Source organism: Phascolarctos cinereus, unplaced genomic scaffold (assembly GCF_003287225.1).
Source record: "Phascolarctos cinereus isolate Bilbo 61053 unplaced genomic scaffold, phaCin_HiC Scaffold_9;HRSCAF=440, whole genome shotgun sequence".
Classification (NCBI taxonomy): Eukaryota; Metazoa; Chordata; class Mammalia; order Diprotodontia; family Phascolarctidae; genus Phascolarctos; species Phascolarctos cinereus.
The window spans coordinates 249,258,740-249,282,619 of record NW_027556402.1 but is presented as its reverse complement, the minus strand read 5'-3'; the positions used below and the strand labels follow the sequence as shown (position 1 = coordinate 249,282,619).

Here is a 23,880-nt window from a genome sequence, read left to right as displayed (position 1 = left end):
TTCATTCAACTTCAAAACTCTCAAAGCCTTACAAAACCACCACCAGCAGCTTCAAACGCTAACACACAGGTTGATCATTTAAATTGGTGAAGTAAAGATAATGAAGAAAATTTTAAAACAGGCAAGGGATTGAACTTTAAAAAAAATAAAATCACCATATATTCATCTGCATATAAGACTACTATATTAGTCAACTTTGGAAATCTACTTTAAAGAGATGAATAGCAAGGAATAAACATTCAATCTACCAAAAATGGACTTTCGTCTTCTGTACCCTTTTTGGTTACTACATATCCCCTAAAATGTATCATTTTTGAAATCCTGAGTAGGGATTTGTAGTAACACTTGTCATTTCCTTTAAAAATTCTGCTGACCTGGGATGAAAGTGTATTTATGCTGGCTAGGATAAAAGTACCAAAAGAAGATTGTCTATACTCCTTGGTACTTAGCTTTGCCCTGATATCAACATGTTCCCAAGAAGATGGAGCAAATATAATCTTGATCTCTTTGCTCAAACTTCAACTGTCTCCTCACTGGACTGCCACTGTCTGAATCATCTAGGGATACTACAGTGAGACATTATAAACATTTAGGGCTCTGTCTTACGTCTTTGTTTTTTCCTGCTGGCTCCATCGAAATCTGTCTTCCTTCTGTTCTATTTCCTCTCAACTCTTGCTTCCTCTTAAAAAAAAAAAAAGAAAACTTGTGCGCCTTTCTCCTCTATTATTGGATTGGTATCCTCAATTTGGAGAAATTTTTGAAAATATCAATTGAATAATATAATTCAGAGCCGGAAGAGACTTTAGAGATTATCTAGTCCATTGGTGTTAAACTCAGTAGGATCCCTGTGGTACACCCAAAACCCACAAATTAACATTATCTATGTTGTACTGTATTTTTATTTATTTTGTTAAACATTTCCTAATTACATTTTTATCTTGTTCAGGCCCCACTAAGGAGTTTTGCAGTGCTTACAGGCCATAAGTTTGATACCTTTGACTAATCTAACTCCTTCATTTTACAAATGAGGAAACTGAGGCCTAGATAAAGCAAGTTGTCTAAGGTCACAAGAATTAAACATAGATCAGTAATAAAATAACAGTAAAAATAGCAATCAAATCAATATCACCACTTCTCAAAGGACCTGTCAATCAGTTTCCCTATCATTCTAATCACCGTGCCAACACACACTCTGGCCCCACACTCCCCTATGTGTGCTGTCTTCTTCTATTAGGATATAAACTCTTTGAGGGCAAAGACTATCTTGCTTGCTTGTATTTATATCCCCAGCACTTAGCATGGTACCTGGCACATAGTAATAAATGCTTTTTTATTCAAATTCAGTTTTCTTCCCACTGTAGAAAGCGGCATCTAATTTAGACCTTCAACACCATCGTCTTCATCCCTTTTACATTTCCATCTTATTCTGTTTTCAGTTTTGCCCCTTTCTCAACTCCTTACTGCAGTGTTAATACTCACCCTTCTATTTGCCTTCCTGCTTTCAGACTTGCTTTTTATCTTTGGACATCTTCCTTTTCTATCATCAGTTCTCAACTGAAACCGCACCCCTTGAGATCACTTTATCAGACTTGTTTCGTTTCAACCACACTGAACTAGACAGAATCACAGAACGTCAGAGTTAGAAGTTATCTTTGAGCTTGCCTAGCCAAAGGATTAGCGCTAGAAAGGGTATCAGATTGCCTAGTTCCAAGGTAAGCACTAACAGGGGCCTCAGAAGTCAGCCAGCCACAGGATTTTAGCTAGAAAGCTGTTAAAATGTTGCCTAGCCCAACCCACTCATTTCACCAGGTGGAAGCTCGAAGCCACAAATGGGCATCCGTCTAGAGTCAACAGATATAGCCTGTGGTCGGAGGAAATCCGAAAAGGCTGGCTGGTCTAATCCTTAAGCAATTTCCCTAAGAAGAGAAGAAAGTTTAGGGGTTCTTCTCCACTAAAGAACGACCTTTGACCAAGACAACATGGAACTTCCTGAATTGGACAGGAGTCTTTACAAATGAGCCAGTCTTGGAGTGGCTGGATGGTGTAGTGGATAGAGCACCGGCCCTGGATTCAGGAAGACCTGAGGTCAAATGCAGCCTCAGACACTTGACACTTACTGGCTGTGTGACCCCGGGCAAGTCACTTCACCCCACTGCCTCACTAAAAAAAAAAAAAAAGACATCAATCAACCCATGAGCCAGCCTTCCTCCAAGGGCACAAAGATGAACCCTTTGAGGGGGTTTAGAGCTGAGCTCGGCCTCCCAGGTCATCTAGCTCATTTTACACAGGAGGAAACTGAGTCACATCACACGGGTAAGATAGTAAGAAGCAGGTCCTCTTATTCTAAATCCAGTCAGTATTTTCCCCATTCTGTCACTGCCCCCACCCTCGGTTTTTTTTTTTCGTGAGGCAATTGGGGATATTAAGTGATTTGCGCAGAGCCACACAGCTAGGAAGTGTTATGTGTCGGATTTGAGGGCGCATTTGAACTCGGGTCCTCCCGACTCCAGGGCCGGTGCTCTGTCCACCGCCCCGCCTAGCTGCCCCCCCACCCTCGTTTTACAGACGAGGACACAGAGGCCCTGGAGGCTCCAGTTTGCTGCCCACGGGCGGGCGGGTGGCTTTCAGGCTCAGTCCGGGGCTTTCGGGGTCTCGAATGAGATCGTGCGTGTGAAGCCGTCATCGAGGCGCCCTAGGCGGGGCGGAGCGGCCCCTGAGCCGCTCCAAGGCCTGGCGACCCCGGTGACAGGCGAGCGGGGGAGGGAGGGTCCCTCGTTTACCCCGACACTCCCCGCCTAGGCCGCAGGGGCCCCGGGTTGAGCTCGCGCTGCCCCCTCGGCGACGCGCCCCCTCCCACCGCCCTCGCCGTCTCAGCCTCGAAGGCCTGAGAAACGGAGCCTCGTTCCTCCCGCCCAAACCGGCTCTCCTCTCGCGATTGGGCTTCGGCGGCGCCCCCGAACCAATGAAACAGCGTTGCCGGGCAGACTCTGAGAGGGAGGGTTTCGACGGGGAGGCCCCGCGAAGGCCATTGGGTGTGGCCGCCCGGGCCCCCATTCCAATCGAGTGGCGAGGCGGCGGCGGCGGCGGCGGCGGCGGCGGCGGCGGGGGGGTGGTGGAGGGGGGCACGTGGCCACTCGGCGCCGGCGCCGCGCGCTCGGAGCCGCGTGCCCCACTGCCCCCTGTCCCCCGCCCCCCGGCTGCTGCCCTGAGCGGCGCGGCGCTGCCCCGCACTGCCCCCTGCGGCCGTCGCCCGCACCTGCACGATGTAAGCTGGGGGGCCCCCAGCGTGGCCGCGACGACGGTGAGAGCCCGCTCTCCCAGGCACCCCTGCAGCAGGGGTCCGCCCTTCCTTCCACGCCCACCGTGGCTCCCAGGTTCCCGCAGCGCCCCGGGGCGGGAAGCAGCCCCAGGCCGGCCTGGGAGCGCGAGCTGCGCCTGGAGGAGCCCTGCCCAGGGGGGCGCCCTGGAGGTGAAGCCGGAGGGGGGGCACTAGGGGAAGGGAAGGCTACCAGCTCCGCGGGTGGACTCCCCGCCCGCTTCCGAGGCCCAGCCCGGGACGTAGCGCCCCGGGCATATGGAGCCTGGAGGAGGGGCGGGCCCCGGGGCGGCGCTCGGGCTGCGGGTGCTTGGCCCCGAGGGCCCGTCGAGGACCGCGGCGGGGGCGGGGGAGGTGTGAGCAAGGTGAATGGAGGCCCGGCGCCCCGGAGGCGCCGGCCCCTGTGGGCCTTGGAGCAAAGGCGGGCCGTCGGCAGCGCCCTGGGCCTGCGGGCCGCTCCAGCCCCCTACCTTGTGGAGGGCCTTCTTTGTATGGGGACGGACGGGTCGGACTGCTTGAGTGCATGGGCGCCTTCCGGGTTGGCCTGGGCCCGCGCGCCGGCCGCACTTCACCCTTCTGCCCTGGTCTTTCCCGATAGCCTTGATGTGAGCCCGGCAGAGAAAACTGCCTGTCGCTACAGGCGGCCTGCAGGTTGCGGTGAGTGTGGGGAGCGAAAGGCACCAGTGCAGAGGACCCTTAGCTTGGGACTTCCCTCACTTGGGCCTCAGTTTCCCCACCTGTGCAGTGAATGGGGCAGATGGGCCAGGCCTTGAAGGTCGCTTCCAGGTCTAAATTCCTGGGCACGTTCTCACCTTCCCATCTGGCCTTTCCTCTTAAATTTTCACCCGACCCACTGGCCTTCCAGCAGGTTTCAGTGACCCTGTGCCTTCCCCCCCCCCAATCGTTCCATAGCCCAGCTGCCAGATACATGTGTCCTAGGTATGCTGAGTCAGTTGATAAGCATTTGTTAAGCACCTACTACGTGCCGGGCATTGGGGGTACAAAGAGAGGTAAAAGACAGCCCTTGCTCTCGAGTTGGATTAGATCATCTCCCTGGCCCTTGCAGTTCTAAATCTTAGGAGCCTGTGAATAAATTTCGGAGTGTCTGGACTGGCACGCAGAGCTTTCCTCAGTCTGGCAAGTTTCCCTGGTCTCACACGATTTTCCCATTTACAGAATGTCTTACTGCCAAATGGCACTTGCTGTGACCCTGTGTACAAGTCCTAACTTTACTGGACCTGGGATGGCCTCTAGGGGCCTGGTGAATTATCCAAGCCCTTCAGCCCGAAATTCTGCCTTCCGCGATCCCTTCAGGCATAGCGTGTTGGTTTTCACAGCTGTTATACCTGTATCATTTTGTAATCTAGTTAATGGGGACAGAGAGAGAGAGAGAGAGAGAGTGTGTGTGTCTGTCGTGACCTTTCTGTCTCCTTCAGCCTACCCAGCTGTGCCCAGCAGACAATGAGTACTTCGTGTTTGAGCGGCATAACAAGCTACATCAGAACCTCGGTGAGCCAGGCCTTCAGAGGAGTTAAGGAATGTTACATTTAGAGTGAGTTTCTTCGCTGGAGAATTAGCCAAGTTGACAGTCCTAAAACCAAGATCCTTTACTGATTCCCAGCATAGATCCAGCTGTGTCTTCTAGATCCGGGAAGCTTAACTGTTTCTGTGCCTTGGACCCCTCTCCCAGTCTGGTGAAGCCTACAGACGGATCTCTTTCCAGGATAATGTTTTTAAATGCATGAAATGAAATGCATAGGATTATAAAGGAAACCAGTTATTATTGAAATAACAGTTATTAAAAGATTTCAAAACAAGTTCATGGACCCCAGGTGAAGACCCTTGTATCCTTGTTCTCCTACCAGGGATTGGTGCCCTGCAGGCAAAAGGCCGTAGTTCCATACAGGGAAACATTCCAGTTGGGTGCTGTTCAGACTTGTTTGGCTTCTCCCAAACACCCTGCACCCCCTGCTGGTTAGTAGGGACCTAGCAAGCTGAACCCATCCAAGTTAAGGGCTGTCACTTGGGAAAACTCAAGTGGCTTTTCCAAGGATTCTGTTGTGGTCAGTTTGTTTGGAAAGGCTGCGGAGCACCTGGGGACTTCTTTGTGAAGGATGAGGCACTTAGAGAACAGGATGGCCAGATTGGTGTTTGAGCTTATTCCCTGCCACGCGTGTTGGTGAGGGGCATGGCTTTCTCTGGAATCTCCAGCAACCATATTGGCCCCACCAAGCAATCTCGAGTTAGTGGAAAGAGCAGGGATTCAGGAGAAATCTGGGTTCAATTCCCAGGAAGTTGTGTGACTGAGGAGAAATCCTTTAACCTCTCTGAGCCTCCGTTTGCTTACCTGTAAAATGGTGGAATAGTACTAGCCTTTTCCTATCTCACTGGACTATTGTGGGGGAAAGGCTATATAATTGTGAGTTGTTTTCTCCCCTCAGTGTTTTCCAGTAAAAAAAAAAAAAAGAAAGAAAGAAATTGATAAAGCATAACCGAGTTTCTGAAGTACCATGTCTTACTTGCCAGGTGCTTGATTTGTGAACAGAGAGAAGTGTGTTTGGGGCTTTCATCATGTGCTCTCCTGAGAGCCCCAAAATCCTCTACAGGAATCCCAGGCTCTTCCGGTTAGCTTTTCTACAACTCCATCACCAGCAGCAGAGTGGTGTTTTCTGTGATGTTCTTTTGCAGGCAGAAGGTAAGAGGCTGGTTGGTGGGGTAGAAAAACCCTTTTGGGGATGGGCTCTCTAGGAAAGGGAGGAGTCTGGGCAAAATCACAGAATTTTAAAGTTGGAAGGTACCTCAGTGACCATCTAGTCTGGCCTGTACCTGAAAGGGATGGCACAGCTAGAGCATACTTGGCATGTGCTCACTAAAGACCTTGGATGAAAGGGTACCCACTACTTCCCAAGACCCATTCCATTTGAGGATAGCTCGAATCATTAGAATGTTTTTCTAGACACCAAGCCTAATTTTTTCTCTTCTACCTAGTGCTTCTAATTTTGCTCTCTGGGGTCAAACAGAACAAGTGTTGACAGCCCTCAAATCCTTGAACATAACTATTATGTCTGCCCAGCCCCCTAAACTCCCCCCGCTCAGTTTTTCCCTTCTACTAGCTGAGCATCCTGGTTCCTTCCTATGGTCTTCATTTGACAAGAATGAATGAAAAAGCATTTACTAAACTGTATATCAAGCCTTCAAGTTGAAAACTGAGGATTCAGATATAAAAGCAAAAATAGTCCCTGTCCTCAAACCACAATTTACATTCTAATGGAACAGAGGTATCTTTGTCCTCAGTTACCAAGATAGGGAATGGGGCCAGAGGAGAATAGGTTGACATACCCCATCCAGGAACAATTTTGATTCTGGGTCTAAAACCAATGAGGAGTGGGGAAAGAAAGAAAGTCTAGGAGTATAGGGAGGAGGCCTTGGCTGGAGAGGAAAGAGTAAATGGGAGCAGGGGCCCAGGCTTTTCCTGAAAACAGTGGTCCAGTCCCAGAGAGTGGAGAGGCCCCAGGAAGGAAGTTCCTTTAGGGCAACAGCTCTCAAACTTTGGTTTTACAGCCCTTTTAAACTCTTTAATATTTATTGAGCTTTTGTTTGTGCGGCTTATATCAATATCCACCATATACAAAATTAAAACTGATAAAAGTTTAAAATACTAATATATTAATTTATTTAAAAAGTGTTATGTTTATGAAAAACTATTTTCCAAAACAAAAAAAAAATTGAGTGAGAAGAGTGGAATTCTTTTACATATTTGCAAATCTCTTTAATGGATAGCTTCATCAAAGCCAGCTGTTCTATTTCTATATTCAGTCTGTTGTGATATATTGTTTTGGTTAAAGTATATGAAGAGAATCTGGCCTCATACAGATCTGCAGTTGGAGAAGGGCAGATCTTTTCTTAGTATTTATTATAAAAACACATGACCCCACCCCTACCCTTTCCCCCCCTTGAAAGAGGTCCACAAACCATGCCGCTCTAGGGAATAGTTTAATTTATAGGCTACAAGATGAAGTCTGGCCAGGGCTATAGCCAGTGGGGCTGACCCCTTTCCTAGAAGTCACACTTCTCTTAAGGCAACCCAAGGTAGTAGTCGTGTTTTTGACTGCCACATCACCCTGCTGACTCAGTTGAGCTTCTGGTCCACTAGAATCCTCAGATCTTCTTCAGACCACTTGCTGTTTAATCATGCAGTCTCCTCCCTTTGTACTTGTGAAATTGGTTTATTAAATCCAAGAATGAGAGTTTCCGTTGAATTTCATCTTATTAGATCCATCTGAAGAGTCTGGCCTATTGAGTTCATTTTAGATCTTGACTTTTATCCAACATTAGTTCTCCCAGCTTTGTTGTTATCTGCAGGTTTGTTAAAGCATGCCATCTATGCCTATATCTTCATCATTGATAAAAATGTTCAGTATCCTAGAGTATAGCACAATGGAAAAAACTGAGGTTTGGAGTCAGAAAACCTGGCTTTAAGTCCCAGCTCTGCTACTTAATGCCTTTAAACTTTCTCTAGTAGCTTAAAACTAAACTAAGATTTTTGGAATACCCTGTATATGAACTAGGGGCCTAGCACAAATACCTGTGGCATTCTACTGGAGACCTCTTGCCAAGTGACATCAAACAGTCAATCACTGTGATTCCTTGATTCCAGGCATCGAACCAGTTCCAAATCTTACACAAGAGTTGTATGAAATACTTTATCAAATACATTGCTTGGCACAGTGGATAAACTGAATTTGGAGTCAAGAAAACCTGAGTTCAAATCCAGCCTGAGACTACAATAATATGCCCCTAGGCACGTTCTTCATCTGTAAGATGATATTAATAGCACCTTTCTGCCTGGATTGATGGGAGGATAAAATGAGATGCCATTTGTCAACACTTTGCAAAACTTAGGAAAGCATTGTAGAAATGTTATCGATAGCTGCAAAATCTAGGTGAATTCGATCTCTAGCATTCTTTTGTTTTCCTAGTTTTGTTCCCTGACAGAAAAGGAAAGATGATTTGTTCGTAATGAAGCCTTGCTGGCTCTTTGGAACCACCGGTTCCTTTTGCAGATGCTCATTAACCATCTTTTTAATGACCCTTTCTAGAATTTTCCCAGGACTCTTGAAGTCAAGTCACTGACCTAGAGTTTGCAGGCTGTGTTCTCTCCTCTGTTTTGAAGAGAAGGGCCTTTGCCCTTCTCCAGGACTGGTTTCTCTCTATTCTCACCAGTCTTCCAGATATCACTGACATTGGCTCAGGAATTGTATCTGCCTTTTCTGAGCATGTAGCACATGTGGGCCAACTCACCTGGATTTTTTAAGGGCAGATAGGTGTTCTCCTATTACCTCCTCATTTTCTTGGGTGTCGACTCCCTCTCAGACGTGTTTGTTCTGCCCTTTCTAATCCAGAGGTCATTCATTCTCCTTGGCGGAGAAAAACAAGCAGAATACAGATTGAACAACAATCTTCTTCTGTCTTCAGTCTATATTCTGTTTTCAGGTAGTGTCTTTCCACCCATTTCAAGCAGCCCTACTATCCCATCTGCCATCTTCTTTCAGTGTTGCTTAAAAACAACCTAAACCCTTCTTGGTTTTTGTCAGCACCCACACTGGCAGCCTTAGCTCATTCTTAGCTTTAGCATCCTGCAGACTATTGATGGAACACTTTGTACTCATTCTCTGGGACCTTTCCTTACTTCTGTCCTCTGTGCAGTCCTTTTCAATCCTTTTCAAAAGTTAAAAATTTTCTTTTTTTGGCAATTGGGGTTAAGTGACTTGCCCAGGGTCACACAGCTAGTAAGTGTCAAGTGTTTGGTCTGAGGCCGGATTTGAACTCAGATCCGCCTGACTTCAGGGCCAGTGCTGTATCTACTGTGCCACCTAGTTGTCCTTCAAAAGTTAATTTTTAAATTAATTTTGAAAATTTTTAAGTTAGTGTGTTCCCTTTGTATCTACATTGGTCTCTTCACACAACTCCTGTTTTTCCTCCTCATTGGAGTTGTTTCCCTTTCTATCCTCAGAATTTCCTATTCATCCTTCTCAGGCTGACTTCCCCTATAGAATTTGAGCCGATGGGATGCTAGCTATCCTTCTGGAATCTGCTAGCAGATTCTGCTGGCAGAATATGGTCATCTTTACTCTACTTTCTCATGAGCTCGGGGAGAACGTGTTCAGGTCAATCCTAAGGTTTTCATATTTCTGCCCCAGTAACCAATCCTTAAATCTAAACCTCCATGTAACTGAAAACCAGATCCAGAGTAGAATTTCCCCTGATGATCGATGAAATTTTGAAGACAGGTTAAGGTCTGCTTTTGGCAGAGAGAGAGCGAGCTCCAGCCAGTGTCTGGATGAGTGAAGTCATCCAGTACTGCTGTATCTTGACTCCAAGCCAGGCTAGTGATGTGTTTCCCAGACTCCTCCCTTTTCCTTTTTTTTACTCATCACCTACTGTCCTCCAAGATGTTATGCCTCCTCAGTGAGTTCAGTACCTGGCTCGCCGTCCTTTTTCTCTTCCACGATTCTTACCTTCAGACTAAGGGACTTCAACATGTTTCTGTTACCCCCAACACCCAAACTGTCGAATTGGATGTATTTCTACATCATCCTGTTTACATGTATGTTCAACCCTACTTTGTCAATTTTAAGTAAGACTGAGGTTTCGCCCAGTGTTTACTCTTTCTCCTCCCACTCCTGCCTCCATGCTTTTTCGACTGTTCTTCTCATGCCCCCCAGTTAGGAGAAATTACGAGTTCTACCCTCGTCTTCTTCCTCCTTTCTGAACTAGTATATACTCCTTTTACTCACCCTTCTCTTTAGAACAGAACCAGTCCTCCATCACCTCTTCCTTCCAAGTCCTCTGTTTTTCTGATTTAACTCCCGCAATACCCTTTAAAGACTTAAAGTTCTGAAGGACACCTGTTTCTTTTTCCCATTAGAATGTTAGCACTGTGTTATGTACTGTCCCTTTCAGTGCCCCAGTTACTTTCCCTTTCTAGGTTCCTCTGGACTCTGCTGTTTACATTTAAAAGCTGCTACTCGGCCCTGGGCTTTTCTTCAGAAATGCCTGAAAGTCCACTCCATTCTAAAGGGCATTTTTGCCCTTGGGGAATTATACTCAGCTTTGTAGTTAAGTTAGAAGAATAACCTGTAAGTTTGTCTCTTGCCTTTTAGAACATTGTACTCTTTTGAAAAGTAGGAGCTGCCAGGTTTCATGTAATAGACCTTGACTGGTTCCTTGGTACTTGACCTGCTGCCCTCAGGCTGCCTGGGAGCTCTGGATTTTGGGGTCGGGAGGTCTCTTTCAGGAGGTGACGAGTGGGTTCCTTTGCCCTGGCTCTGATGTAGGCAGTTTTCAGTTGTGATTTCTTGGATTAGAGTATCCAGGTTTTTCTTTTGGAGTCATGCGTGGTTTCTAAGGAAGTACAGTGATTTGTAAATCATCTGTTTTTGACCTGTTTTTTAGGTTAGTTGCTTTTGATATCAAACATCTTACATTTTCTTCTATTCTTTTTTCACTCTTTTGATTTGTTCTAATATTTCTTGCTGTTGCATGGAGTAGTTAATTTCTTTTTTACTCTTTTGGTTTCCAGGGAGTTCATTAGTTAGCTAATTTTTACCACTTTCTCTTCTAAGCTATTTCATTTTTTTTTTTATCTCCCACTTCTTTTGGATGTTAATTATAAAAAAAAAGGTTTTTTTCTTTGAGACCCCGTTTGCAGTTGTAACAGAATCCTTTGTTTTTGTGGGATTTTTAGATTTGAATAATTTTTGATACTGGTCATTCAGTGTCTTTGGTTTACTCATCTCTCAAATTTTGGTTCTTGAATTAAGGCTTTGTTGAAGGCAAGCCCTGCCCCCTGGGTACTTTTAGATAGGGCGGCTTGGTCTTACCCTAGGTCCCCTGGGATCTAGTGCTGACTGCCTCTGGAGTTCAGTTCCTCTGGATCTTTGAGGTTTAGAACGCTGGCTTTTCAGGATTCTCCATGACTTCTCTGAGCAAGGACCTTGGAGCTCTGGGGTAACCTGTTCTGACCTGGAGGACTGATTGATGCTCTTCCCTAGGACTTCCAGTGATCTTGCTCTGGGTTTCTGGTCACCCTGGAGCTTTCTGGGTGTGAGCCTTATCCTTTTGCTGCTTTCAGAGAGAAAGCTGTATGGATTATATATGTCTGCCCCTGCTCTGGGAGGCCGTCACCTTATTTGCCTAGGCTGGCACTAGGTTTGCTGGTTCCCCGTCCCCACCCTCCACCTCTTTCTTACTGCTCAGGAGTTGCTGGTTGATTTTTTTGTTAAGTTCTTGGGTGGAACTTGAATTTTCCCCCTTTTTTTGTTGTGAATTAACAATCAACAACAAACATATAAACATTTCAGTATGTAAAGAACAACAAAGAAGGCATAAAAGAAACTGTGAGCTTCTATTAATGTATAGCTTAGAAATTTTGTAAAATGACTTTTAATAAATATAGATACTTTTAATGCCAAAAAAAAGCACCACTCTTCCATGGCATAGGTATTTATTTTGTGATAAGTCTGGTTTCATATGTTAGGGTGAAAACTTAGCCTTTAGTGAATGTGAACACATAGGCACACGAATGCCTTGCCTCAGGTCTGCCTGCACCTTTGCTTTTTTTTTTTTAGTGAGCTTTATTTTCATGAAGATCTGCTTTCTTTTCCTCCTTTATCCCTCCTTTTCTTCCCTCCCCATCTAAAGAGTACTAGGAGGGGCAGCTAGGTGGTGGAGTGGATAGAGCACCAGCCCTGAAGTCAGGAGGTCCTGAGTTCAAATCCAGCCTCAGACCAAACACTTGATACTTACTAGCTGTGTGACCCTGGGCAAGTCACTTAACCCCAATTGCCTGAATTTAAAAAAAAAAAGTAATAAAAAGAAAACCCCTCTTACAAACATCTCATTGGACTTCTTGATAATTGTTTGGTCTGCTGTGAATTTCAAGGTTTTTTTCTGGAGTCAGTGTGTGGGAAGTTAGGTGACCAGCCCCCATTCAGGCTGCCATCTTGGCTGAAATTTTCTCCTTCATTAATCTTTAGTCAGTCATTCTGCGCTACACTTACCCCTTTGGTTCTAGAATTTTCCCGAATATGATCATAGGATCTGGAAGGGACCTGAGAGATTACCTTGTTTAACTTAACCTTATTTTACATGTAAGGGAACTGAGGCCCAGGGAGGTTAAATGACTTGCCCAAGGTTACTAACAAAAGTAGTTCGGGTCAGAGATGAGATTTCACTGAATCACAGAATATGAGGATCAGAAGGAGCTCCAGGAGCCCTCTTATCCAACCTGCTGCCACATTACCTCTCTGGCCTCTGCTTTGTTGCTGTTATTCGGTTGTTTTTCAGATGTATCCAATTCTTCATGGCCCATTTGGGGTTTTCTTGGCAAAGATTCTGGAGCGGTTTGCCGTTTCCTTCTCCAGCTCATTTTACAGATGGGGAAACTGAGGCAAACAGGATGAAGTGACTTGCCCAGGATCACAGAGCTAGTAAGTGCCTGAGAGCATATTTAAACGCAGGAAGATGAGTCTTTCTGAGTCCAGGCCTGGCACTCTATCCTAGCTTCCCTGACTTCTAACACCCATCTTCTGCTAGAGACATCCAATGAGTGGGAACTTACCACCTCTTAAGGTGTCATTCCACTTTTGAACAGCTCCAGTTAAAATTTTTTGACCACTAGCCTAAATTTGCTCCTCCGCCTACCTATTGTTCCTCATTCTGCCTTCTGGGACCACTTAGAATAGATCTAATGCTTCTTTTTCATGAACACAGCTAAATATCCTCCCTGTCTTCCCTTGCTCTTCATAAAATGGGGTCAAGACCCTTCATTTTCCTGGTTACCCTCTTCTGGTGTGTAGAACACAACCCCCCAGGTGTGGGACTAAGGCTGAGTAAGAAGGGCTGTTACTTCCTTAATTCTCCAAGCCGTGCTTAGATGCATGGACTCTTGAGCCAGTGCTCTTTTCACTGCCACACTGTGTGCTGCCTTCTGAATCTATAGTGCTGGCCTGCCCTCTCCCTCTGGAGGATAGAACTGTTCTTCAGTTTTGGGTGTCATCACACCATGCCTCGGTGATACCTCTGAGGTCAGAATTCCCTTTCTTGCTTTAGGACTTTGAGTTCCTTGTGCTGATTGCCCAAACTTTGTGCATTTCTGCATTGATTCTCTCTTAAATTTTGTCTCATGAAAACTTCTGGGTGTCTCAAATGCTGTTTTTTGGTTATAGCTACTTTTTATGGCATACATATGTATATGTAGATGCTGTTTTCTCCCTGAGCCATCCTTTTTTAGTTTAAAGCCCTTTTGATTAGGTTTGCAGGATAGGCAAACATAGGCAAATATGTTCGTGCTAGGTAGTGACCACTCCTGGACAGAAACCTGTTATGATGTGTTGAGCCATGATACAGAAATCCAGATACCTTTGTCAGACACCGTCACGTTAGCCTGCTGTTCACTTCCCTCTTTATCTCTTGCTTTCGTTGGCCAGAAGTTAGGTGAACCCCTCCTGTGCCCCCATGATCCTCAGTTTCTTGCCCAAGACTTTGTAATCTTTCTGATCATTTATGCCCACAAGAATCATCAGATGTGGGGGTAGTCATTTGGAAGGTTCTCTATTATGTCTTGGACAAATGCCCCAGGAAGACAACAGACCTCTCAGATGATTGCTTCAGTAGCCCCTTCAGTAGGGAGTCACCAACCAGGTATCTTTTTCACCTTGATAGCTTCTGGGGCTCTACTTCCATCATTCCTGGGAGCAAAAGTAACTGCTTCTTCCTCAGAGCATCCTTCTCCCTCTTGAGAAAGAGGCATCAATTTTTTTTAAGGTATAAGTATACAGTTAGTTATCTCTTCCACATTGTAACTTTCCCCATTGCAGTTTTGATATATCGAGTGTCAACATGAGAAATTAAATGTAATTTTTTGGGGAAACCACAAATGACATGTGAAGGCCAGCAGATGACTGAAAAAGTTTAAAAACTCAGAAATACATAAAACATATGTATAGTATTGTATAATACCAACCCAGATGTTACAATACAGTACTGTAAACACCCCTTAAAAGAAAAATAAAACATTCAGACTTCTTCTCTGGTAAGAACAGAAGACCAAAATATTTTATGTGGATTTTTCAGATCGAGGGGCTGCCATGCCCCTAGCTCCCAAGCTGTGGAAGGGATAATGGTACATTTATTCTTTTCCTTTCCTTCCTCCTCTGTGTGTATTCTACTCTTTAGCCTCACGTCTGCCACTTCAGATTTTTTTTCCCCTCCATGAAAGCCTTGCTACCATTTGAGGGGAACACTTTATTGTCCCTGATAACATGGACTCTGGAGAGGTGTTCCTTGAGCCCCCTTCATCTTCTCTAGAAGAGAAAGACCGTCTTACACTTGGAACATGGACAGAAATAACTTACTCGTGACATTGTAGAATTATGGATCATACAGACATTCTGCTCTCGTTGAAGATCGTGGCAAAGTTTCTTGTGCTTTCCGTACTGAGATTCTTGAACCCAGTGACTCTTTTAGGTCCTTATTACTTGGCATCATGCGTGACCTATTGAACTTTGGTCTCAAGATTCTTGAGTCTGAGAGACTATTGAAGGGGAGGATGAATTATCTTTTAATGGTCTAATGCTTAGACTTTTCTCTCCCTAAAAAACAAACAAACAAACAACAGTAGGGGTTATTGCAGATGTTTGTGTGCATTGAAATGCCTGTAAAACTTTCTACTACTCAACAGATTGTAGGTCAGTTTGTGGGAAGTTTAGGGATTTTTTTTTTGGCAGGACTTAATTGGTAAGGATTTTCTCTTTGCTCCTTAAAAAAAAAATTACAGTCCATTAGAAATCACCAGCTTGAGACTGCTGTGGCATGATGGCAAGAGGGCTCATGTTGGAGACACAGGATTTGGGGCCAACTTATGGCTCGTAGCCTTAGTTATTACTGTGATGGTGGCCAGATCACCTCTCTGTGGGCCTGTTTCCTCATCTCTGAAATGAGGACATTGAATTAGCTCATTTCTTAATGTTTGTTCCAGCCCTAAATCACATGAGAATATGCTTTATTATAATAGCATGAGAAAGTCTTAGTGAGCAGATTCTTAGGTTTTCTCTCTTAGATTTTCCCACTTGAGCTTCTTTCACTCTTCTGGCTTGTGGTTTTGCATCTAAAAAATGATGGATCCCAGGGCAGCTAGGTGGTGCAGTGGATAGAGCACCAGCCCTGAAGTCAGGAGGTCCTGAGTTCAAATTCAGCCTCAGACCAGACACTTGACACTTACTAGCTGTGTGACCCTGGGCAAGTCACTTAACCCCAGTTGCCTTAACAAAAACAAAAACAAAAAAAATGGGTCCCCTCCTAAGGGCTGCTAGCATGTCCACTGAGGGAACTGACCATTAAAAAAGCTCTGTGATTCTGAAGTTAGGAATTTTGTTGTTGGGACAACTGGAGCAGTAGAACCCAGCAAGCTGACTTCTGCTAGTTCCCTTTTCTCCATTGGCTCATGTTTATAATGTACTTGTAGGGAGTTGCTCTCGGTTAATGGACTGATAATAATGATGATAGCTGACATTTCTGCAGCCCTGCAAAATTCACAGGGAACTTTAGTGTTTGATCTCATTTGACCCCCGGTAGCTCTTTGAGGTAGTTACTACAGGTATGATTCCCCAGAGATTTCAAGTGACTTGCCAGGGGTCCCACGGCTAATAAGTGTCAAGAAGCAAGATTCAAATCCAGATCTTCCTGACATTACACAAAGGCACTGAGGATACTGCATTGCTTGTGATTATGTTGTATTACATACAGGTACGATTTACTCACTATATTAGACACATGTCTCAAGGTAATGCTATAATGAAAGAAACATGGGCTTATTAAGAGGCAGGAGTCCCAGATTCTGGTGAGAGTGACCTCACTGGCCATCTGATCAAATCCATACCCCGGAAGAGTCCTCTCTAAAGCATATTGCAGTGACCATCGACCCTTTCTTCTTATTTGTCTGATTTCATTTTTTTCAGTGAACAAAAATATTATTTTGTCTTTTTCCTGTTTCCCATCCACTTTTGCTCATTGGCAAAAAGAAAAAGAAAATCCTTATAATAAATATGAATAGTCAAGCAGAACAGATTCCTCACTTTGATGAAATCCAAAAAATATCCATTTCCATCCGTTGCCTGAGTCCTTCACCCCTGGGATCATGGTGGGTCATTGCATTGATAAGAGTGCTGGAGTCTTTCCAAGTTGTTCCTCTTCACAGTGCTGCTGTTGTTGCATAAACTGTTCCTTCAGTCCTGCTCAGTTCACTCTGCCAAAATTCGTACAGTTCTTCCCAAAACTGCGAGACAGCACATCTTCCCTACATTTCCTCATCTCCAGGCGAAATGTTTTTTGGGGTATTTCTTTAACTAAACTTCTCATTACATGAACTCAAGGCCCTTCACCATCCGGGTTGCCTTCCTCAGGATGTGCTCTAACTTATCGATGACCTTTCTAAAACCGGGTGACCAGAACTGAACACTATTGCAGGTGTGGTCTGACCAGGGCAAAGCACAGAGTCCTGGATACGGTACCTGATACTGCATTAGCGATCTTAGTCGCCTAGTAAGAATGCCATAGATGAGGTGTTTTAAGACTGACTGCCTTCAGAGGCAGTTAGTGGCACCAGAGTGCACAGAGCTCAGGGGCCTGCAGTCAGGAAGACCGGAGTTCATATCTATATCTGGCCTTCAGTACTCAGTATCATATGACCCTGGGCAAATCGCTTTACTTCTGTCTGTCTCATTTTGCTCAGCTGTAAAATGGAGGTGATGCTAATGATAACACCTACCTCCCAGGACTCTCGGAGGATCAGATGAGATGTTTGTAAAGCCTAGCACCCATTGCGTAGTAGGTGCTTAGTAAATGGCTTGTTTCCTTTCACATCTTATCTCATTTGCTTGTTTGTGTTAACCATTGCAGCCTACTAAAAACAAACTGTTCTCACCCAGCTGCTCACACCCCTTACTTGGGAAGTTTATTTTTTAATCCAGATATAAGATTAGCATTGCTTCTTATTCATTATCATCTTAATTTGACTCTGGGCAGTCCTGTGGCTTGTTGAGTTCCTTTAGGAGCCTTATTTTTAGCAACTGTGGCCTCTGTCCCTACCAGGTGTGACCCGTTGCCTCCTCTCACAGACTGTAAGATCTCCAGGAGGGGATCTTTTATTTTATTTTTTTAAATTTTTAGGCATTTGGGGTTAAGTGACTTGCCCAGGGTCATACAGCTAGTAAGTGTCAAGTGTTTTGGTCTGAGGATGGATTTAAACTCAGGTCCTCCGGACTTCAGGGCCTCGCTCTATCCACTGCACCACCTAGCTGCCCCCAAGAGGGGATCTTTGACTCCTATAATTAGTTAAGGGGGATGTGACTCCCGTATTGCTCCTTCATACTTCTCTCCTCTCCCTCTTTCACGCCTCTTCTCTCCCCTACCCCCCAGGTAAATTGAAGCTTGTGGGGAAAGAGTGAGGGAAGGCTGGGAGCAGAGCACTGAGAACTCATCTGGAATGTCTGGGTTGGAATGGTCCCCTTTCCCTTCCCCCCAGCTACTTAAGGTGAGCTAACAAAAGATCCGTGGAAGCTCACAGGTGGTCTCGGGGCATTTGGGTCAGGTGGGCGCTTGGCTACAAAGTTAAAACTAGGGAGGCAAGGGGAGATCTCACCTGGTTTTAGAAGTTAAAACAAAAGAAAGTGAGGAGCACTCAGTCTTCAAGCATTTCTTTAGCACTTACCATGTGCTAAGTGCTAGGAATACAGGCACAAGCAAAAAGAGAGTCTCTGCCTTCAGGGAGCTTGCATTTTAATGGAGGAAGGCTGTACAGAAAAGAAGCAGAAAGGGGGTGTAGTAGAAGGTATCCAGTGGGAAGTAGGTAGACCAGTTAGTAGCCAGTGCATATATGTCTTCCGTAAGAGTTGTGACTCTTTTTCTTTTTGGTAAATATATTTATTTATTTTTACATGCATTCAATCTGCTCCTCCCATGATCTTGACTTCCATTGAACAACAAAAGCCTCCTCATAAGTTTGCATAGTCCAGCAAAACAAATTTCTGTATTAACCGTATCTGAAAATGTATGTCATGTGAAGTTCTTCACCTGTCCGTCGAGAGGGAGGTGAGTGGAGGAGTTCTTCAGACTTCTGGACTTGTCATTTATCATTACACTGACAGAGTTCTAAACTGCTGTTCTCTGTAATGTTGATATCATCTGTATAAATTGTTCTCCAAGTTCTATTCATTTCCCTCTGCATCAGTTCATTGGAGTTTTCTGAGTTTCCTCTCTCATTTTCTGTGGCACAGTACCATTACATTACATTCATATTGCCATAATTTAAATTTCCCAAGAGAAAACCTTGATTTACCCATTTGGGCTATTATGAAAAAAACTGCTAAAAAGACTTGTGGACACCTGGGTCCTTTTCCTGTTTTTCTGCTGTCTTGGGGGTAGGGGCACAGGGCTGTAGGTGTAGTAGTGGTATTTTCCTAGGAGTTATGCCTCTAAATCACCTGGTCATTGCTAGGAAGATGGTCTTGGGCTGTCCTCTCAAGGCCTTTGGGGTAGTTTTGTTACATTTGGCCCAGGGCTTTGCTTCTCCTCCTGTGTCGTCTTGAAAGGCCGATGCACGGTTGAGCAATTTAGGATTTGGTGGTGTGGAAGGGAATGCTGACTCAGGAGTCAGGAAGACCCATGTCCCAGCCACCTTTTTGCCACTAATTCAGTGTGGGACCTTAGGTAAGTTTCCTCCCTTCTAGCTAAGCCTCATTCCTTCTCTGTTTTACAGTCAAGAGCTTGATCCTAATGAACTCTTAACCTCCCTTCTGCTTCTGACAGTGATTCAAAGGTGATTTCCGTTTCGATTTGAGATCTGACTCCATAGGAGAGGAAAGGGTGGTGGGGGGAGTGTATACATGTTTGTTCACTGACTGACACAATTGCCCACTTGTGACACTGCCATGTTTGGGTGGATTCCCCTCCAGGTGAGGCAGTCCCAGCTCACTGCTGCATCCTCTCAGCCTGCAGCCCCTTCTTCACTGAGCGCCTTCAACGGGAACGGCCAGCCCAGGGCCGAAAGGTGGTATTAGAGCTGGGGGGCCTGAAGATTGGGATTCTTCGAAAGCTGGTGGATTTCCTCTATACTTCGGAGATAGAAGTCTCCCGAGAAGAAGCCCAGGATGTACTGTTAGCTGCCCGCCAGCTTCGAGTCTCAGAGCTGGAGTCACTACAGCTAGAAGGTGGAAAGCTGGTTCGGGCAGCACAGGGCAGACGATTAAATCGGGAATGCTTACAGCCCCCACCCAGTGCCCCAGTCTCTGCCCAGGTGGTTGGGCTCAGCCACCGCCCCCGAACTCCCCTGCCTCCTCCCCAGGCTGCCTGTTCCCCTGGGTCTGGGAAGCTGAAGCTCTTGGGAAAAGAGGAGGATCCCCAGGAGGAAAGCAGAGGGCAGAGTACAGAGAACTTGTCAGAGATGTCGGGCCCCTTTCCGATCAAGGGAAAAGCCAGGATCTGCCCTCCCACACAAGCAGGAAGCTCTTCACCGAAGAACCAGGGTCAGGGACCCAAGGAGAACAGGAGGGTGCCAGGCCCTGTAGCTGCTGAGCTTTTCCCACCCAGCCCCACTGTGGATGAACCTGTGTTGCCCAGGAAAATTAGGATAAGCCGCTCAAAACTCTCCCCTGATGTTTGTCCAGCCAAGTCCCCCAGTGCTGTAACAGGGCCCAGTTCAGCACCCGCCCCACCCAGCCGCCGTCTCTGGAGGCAGAAGACTTTGAGCAAGGAAGTCACAGAAGAGGAGCAGGGGCCAGGAAAAGCCAGCCTTCTGGAGGGGACCCGTAGTCCTTCCCTTCCACCCACGATGGGTGGGAATAAGCGGAGCCCTGAGGCTAGGGCAGCTAGCTCAGACTCTGCAGAGGAAGGACAGGTTGGAAGGGTCAAGCTTCGGAAGATTGTTAATGGAAGCTGCTGGGAGGTGGTCCAGGAATCTCCTTCCAGGGATTCTCAAGAGAGCCAACAGATCCCAGGGCCAGGGGGAGAATCTGGAGAGGAGACTCAGGCACCTGGGATGGGCCTCATGGAAGAAGAGGATAAACCATCTGTTGAAATCAGCTTGTGCCCGTTGGATTCCCCAGCTTGTTCGAGGCTCCAGGAGACGCTGATTCCTGCCAGTCAGTTTCCAGACCAGGCAGTGGTAAAGTCAGAATTTCCAGACGTCCCTGACACGGTGGGGAAAGAAGCTGTGTTGGGTGGAGACTGCAGGGAGCCCTACGACTTCGTTCCTGCTTTGCTGGGTCAGCCTTGTGAGGCAGAGGAATACCGAATCACCAGCGCTGCCGCAACCAGCGAGCTGGAGGAAATCTTGGACTTCATGCTCTGTGATTCAGACATTGGCCCTTCTGTAGATTCCCCGGAGAGTCCCAGGGCTGGAAACTCGAGGACCCCCACCTATCCCCTGAGTGAGCCTGAAAAGAACTGGGTAGAAGAATGGTGTTTACCAGATGTGGAGCTGTGGCCAAGAGAGTTTGCTGGATTAGAGAAGGACTTGGTCAGAGTCAGAGAGGATAAGGGATCTGTAGAGCCTCTCAGCCCCTTTGTAGCCTCTCATATGAGTGAAGGGGAAGGACTAGCAGTGCCCACCACGTGGACTTCAGAGCCTGGGTCTGCCAGCCCCCAGCCAGATGGGCAGGGAGAGAAACTGCTCTGCACAGAGTACCCTGTCCATTTTCATGCACCTTATGGAGACTTGTCACCTCCTTGCTCCAGCTGGGTGAACACTAGTTTTGAGAAACCCTCCGTCACCGATGATACACTGTACCCTGAAGGAGACCCTGTAGTGGCATGTCCAGAGATCCAGGAGGAAGAGGAGGAGCTTGATAACTCGGAGAAGCTGGGACTGTCCCCTGGTAGCCTAGAGGAAGAAGGGGAGGTTGAGGTAGTGGACTGGACAGCACAGGTTGGGCAGGTGCCCTTCCATGGCCTCTCTGTGTGGCCTGACCCCTCCTCAGAATCAGAAACGGAGGTAGATGTCTTGACGTAGTCGGGATTTCTCAGTCGGGTGGAAGTTACTCACTGAGGCTAGCAAGAGCTCCAGTGGCAGCAGAGGTAGCATGAAACAGTACATGAGTGAGGCAGGGATACTCCGCTCCACCAGGGGCTCTTTTTTAAAGGGACCCACTCCTTGCCCACCTTCCTTTTGCCTTGGGAATCAGGTGCAGGACAAGGATTATTAACTTGGGTAGGAAGTACTGGCCCATAGCCACCTACTAAGGTGCGTTTCCAATTGTATTGAAGGGGGGGAGGGGGGGAAGGTGTTCTAAATTACATGGTGACGGCCCATTCTGCCTTACTTTGGAATAAGGAGGGCAACCCATGACACGTACTGTGCTCATCACTTTTCACAGAGCTAGAGTACAGGCCTCCTACCAATAGCCTTCATCATGAAACATGAGCCTGGTAGGTATCCCTTAGTAACAGCTAATCCAGAAAAGTGAGCTGGAGGGCAGGCAGCCTAACCCAGATTCCCTAAGTTGGGAGGCATAGAAAACATCTTTCAGAAGAAAGTCAGTTTGGCAGAGCGGGAGGTTAAGGCGGGCGGATGGAACTGGGAAATGGCCCTAAGCAGGATCTTTCTAGCTCTTCATTGACGTTCTCAGGTCTTCACCCTCTGGTTGTCCAGACGGCTCCCTGCAAACCCAGGGGGAGGCCGTGTCTTCACTTCCAGGAAGTGTGTTGGGGGAGATGCACTGAACTTGCAATAAACAATTTTAAATTCTCCCTGTGGCTGATGTGTATCTCTCAGACTTCAAAGCAGGTATGTTCCAGGCTCTCTAGGCTGCCCCTCAAGAGGGAAGGGAAGATATCTGCCATCCACAGATCTGAGCTACTGGGAACCACCCTCAGAAATAAACGTCGCACTACACCAGCCTGAAACGTTCTGTATCAAAAACCCTTTATTGACAATTTAGCATCACCAGGTACACGGCGCGCCCGCCGCCGCTCCCAGAAGAAGGAACCGGAGCTTCAGGGTCATGACTGGGGGATTTGGTCATGCTCCGTCATGGACGCTCCAAACTCACTGGGGACAGACAGCTGCAACAGAGAAAACAAGTTAGGGGGCCAACTTTCGGGGAGGGAGTGAAGAGCAGGCCCTCAGGGCCCGTTCTGCTGTCTCTGCAAAGCCACGCCTGCCAGCAAGCCGAGGAAGACACGAAGCAAACCCACCCAAGACCGGCTTCCTTCTAAGACAAACCTTGTCACGGTTAGTCCTGCTCACTGGGAAGGCTCCTCACTTAAGCCACCTGGTTCTTAAGCTCCTTCACCACCTGCCCTGGCTCAGGAAACTTAAGTTTCCGTGGGGGCCCCTTTTTAATCCCGCTCCAGAGCTCCACCCCTAGGACGAGAAGAGAGAGCCTTGGGTGCCGGGACGCGCTTCTCCCATCAGCCCTCGGGCTCCTGCCGGTCTCCGCAGAGGCCCGGACTCGCTTGCACGTGCACACCGTTACTTAACCTTCAGGTGGGCCTCTCTTCGTCCCTGTGAAGGCAGCTCCGTGACCGAGTGCAGAAGAAACCAGAGCGTCGGCCTCGGACCCTCCCCCTGGCACCCGGGGAGTCTGCTCGTCTATTACGTTGAACGGGACCACCCACCATAGGTCCCCACAGCTGCGGCCCACGCTCGGCACCTCTCCGGGCCTCCCCGGGCGTCGTTTGACGAGAAGGCCCGAGCCTCGCGTGGGAGGAAGCGCTTGCCCGAGGTCCCTCCCCTCCCGAGACTGGGCCTTGGGGCCCGCACTCACGGCTGCCGTCGGGGCGCTGCAGCGTCACCTCGAAGCTGCTCCGGCGGGGCTTGGTGGGGTTCAGCAGCACGGGCAGCTCCGGGCGGGCGAGGCGCAGCGCCTGGCTCACCGCCTCCGCGTGGCGCGCGTACACGCGTCAGCTTCGGCTGCGGAGAGACCCGGGGGGGGACGTGAGCGTACGCGGGGGGGGGCGCTCCGGGGTACCGAGCCCCCTCCCCCACCGGGGAGCCCGCTTCCCTCCCTCCCCGCGCCGCACCAGTGCTCAATGACCACGCGGGCCTCTCCCACGCCCGCATCGCCGCCCTGTGCCAGCTTCTCCGGCTTCTCGGCTTCCTCGTCTGCCGCCGCGTCCGCCTTGCGCTTCCTACCGCGAGGAGCCATGGCGCGCGTGGAGCACAACGCACGCGTAAACCGCCGAGCCGGAATCCCCCGCCACCCCGCTCCGCGCGCAGTCTCCAGCCCCGCCGCCCCTCACGTGGAGGGCGGGCCCTCCGGGCGCAACCACTCGGCGCCAGAGTGCGGGGGTGGGGGTGGGGGAAACAGGTTAGCGATACCAGTGCTGCCGCTGCCCACCGTTCTGCGCTTTGGAGCAGCAGACCGCTCTCAGGAAAGCCCTGGGGGTGAGGGTGGACGGGGCCCATCGGCTCCGAAGCCTAGCAGACCAGCCGCGGCGGGGGGGGGGGGGTCGCTGCTTCTTTCCCCGCCCTCTCCAAGTGGTACGAGCCGCGCCCCTCCAGGTCA

The 23,880-nt window shown here is 47.8% G+C and overlaps 2 protein-coding genes across 5 annotated transcripts; one reads left to right on the top strand and one right to left on the bottom strand.

Annotated features, from left to right (window-relative positions):
• The first annotated feature begins 3,166 nt into the window (after positions 1–3,166).
• BTBD18 (BTB domain containing 18) lies at positions 3,167–22,120 on the top strand. 4 transcript variants are annotated; one of them, XM_020974485.2, is made up of 4 exons: positions 3,167–3,301; positions 4,753–4,825; positions 5,843–6,011; positions 19,330–22,120. In XM_020974485.2, exons 3-4 carry the CDS (start codon positions 5,888–5,890, stop codon positions 21,381–21,383), a joined length of 2,178 nt encoding a protein of 725 aa, XP_020830144.1. In that variant the 5' UTR covers positions 3,167–3,301; positions 4,753–4,825; positions 5,843–5,887; the 3' UTR covers positions 21,384–22,120. The 4 variants fall into 4 exon arrangements, with proteins under 4 accessions (XP_020830144.1, XP_020830139.1, XP_020830140.1 ...); XM_020974480.2 differs by having other exon boundaries at positions 4,753–4,868; XM_020974481.2 differs by having other exon boundaries at positions 4,753–5,148.
• Positions 22,121–22,278: 158 nt separating this feature from the next.
• On the bottom strand, positions 22,279–23,787 carry SELENOH (selenoprotein H). The gene is made up of 4 exons (XM_020974490.2): positions 23,396–23,787; positions 23,140–23,285; positions 22,596–22,736; positions 22,279–22,435 (listed from the first exon to the last, which is right to left on the bottom strand). The coding sequence occupies exons 1-3, from the start codon at positions 23,518–23,520 to the stop codon at positions 22,636–22,638; spliced, it is 372 nt and encodes a 123-aa protein (XP_020830149.1). The 5' UTR covers positions 23,521–23,787; the 3' UTR covers positions 22,279–22,435; positions 22,596–22,635.
• Between the last annotated feature and the right edge of the window lie 93 nt (positions 23,788–23,880).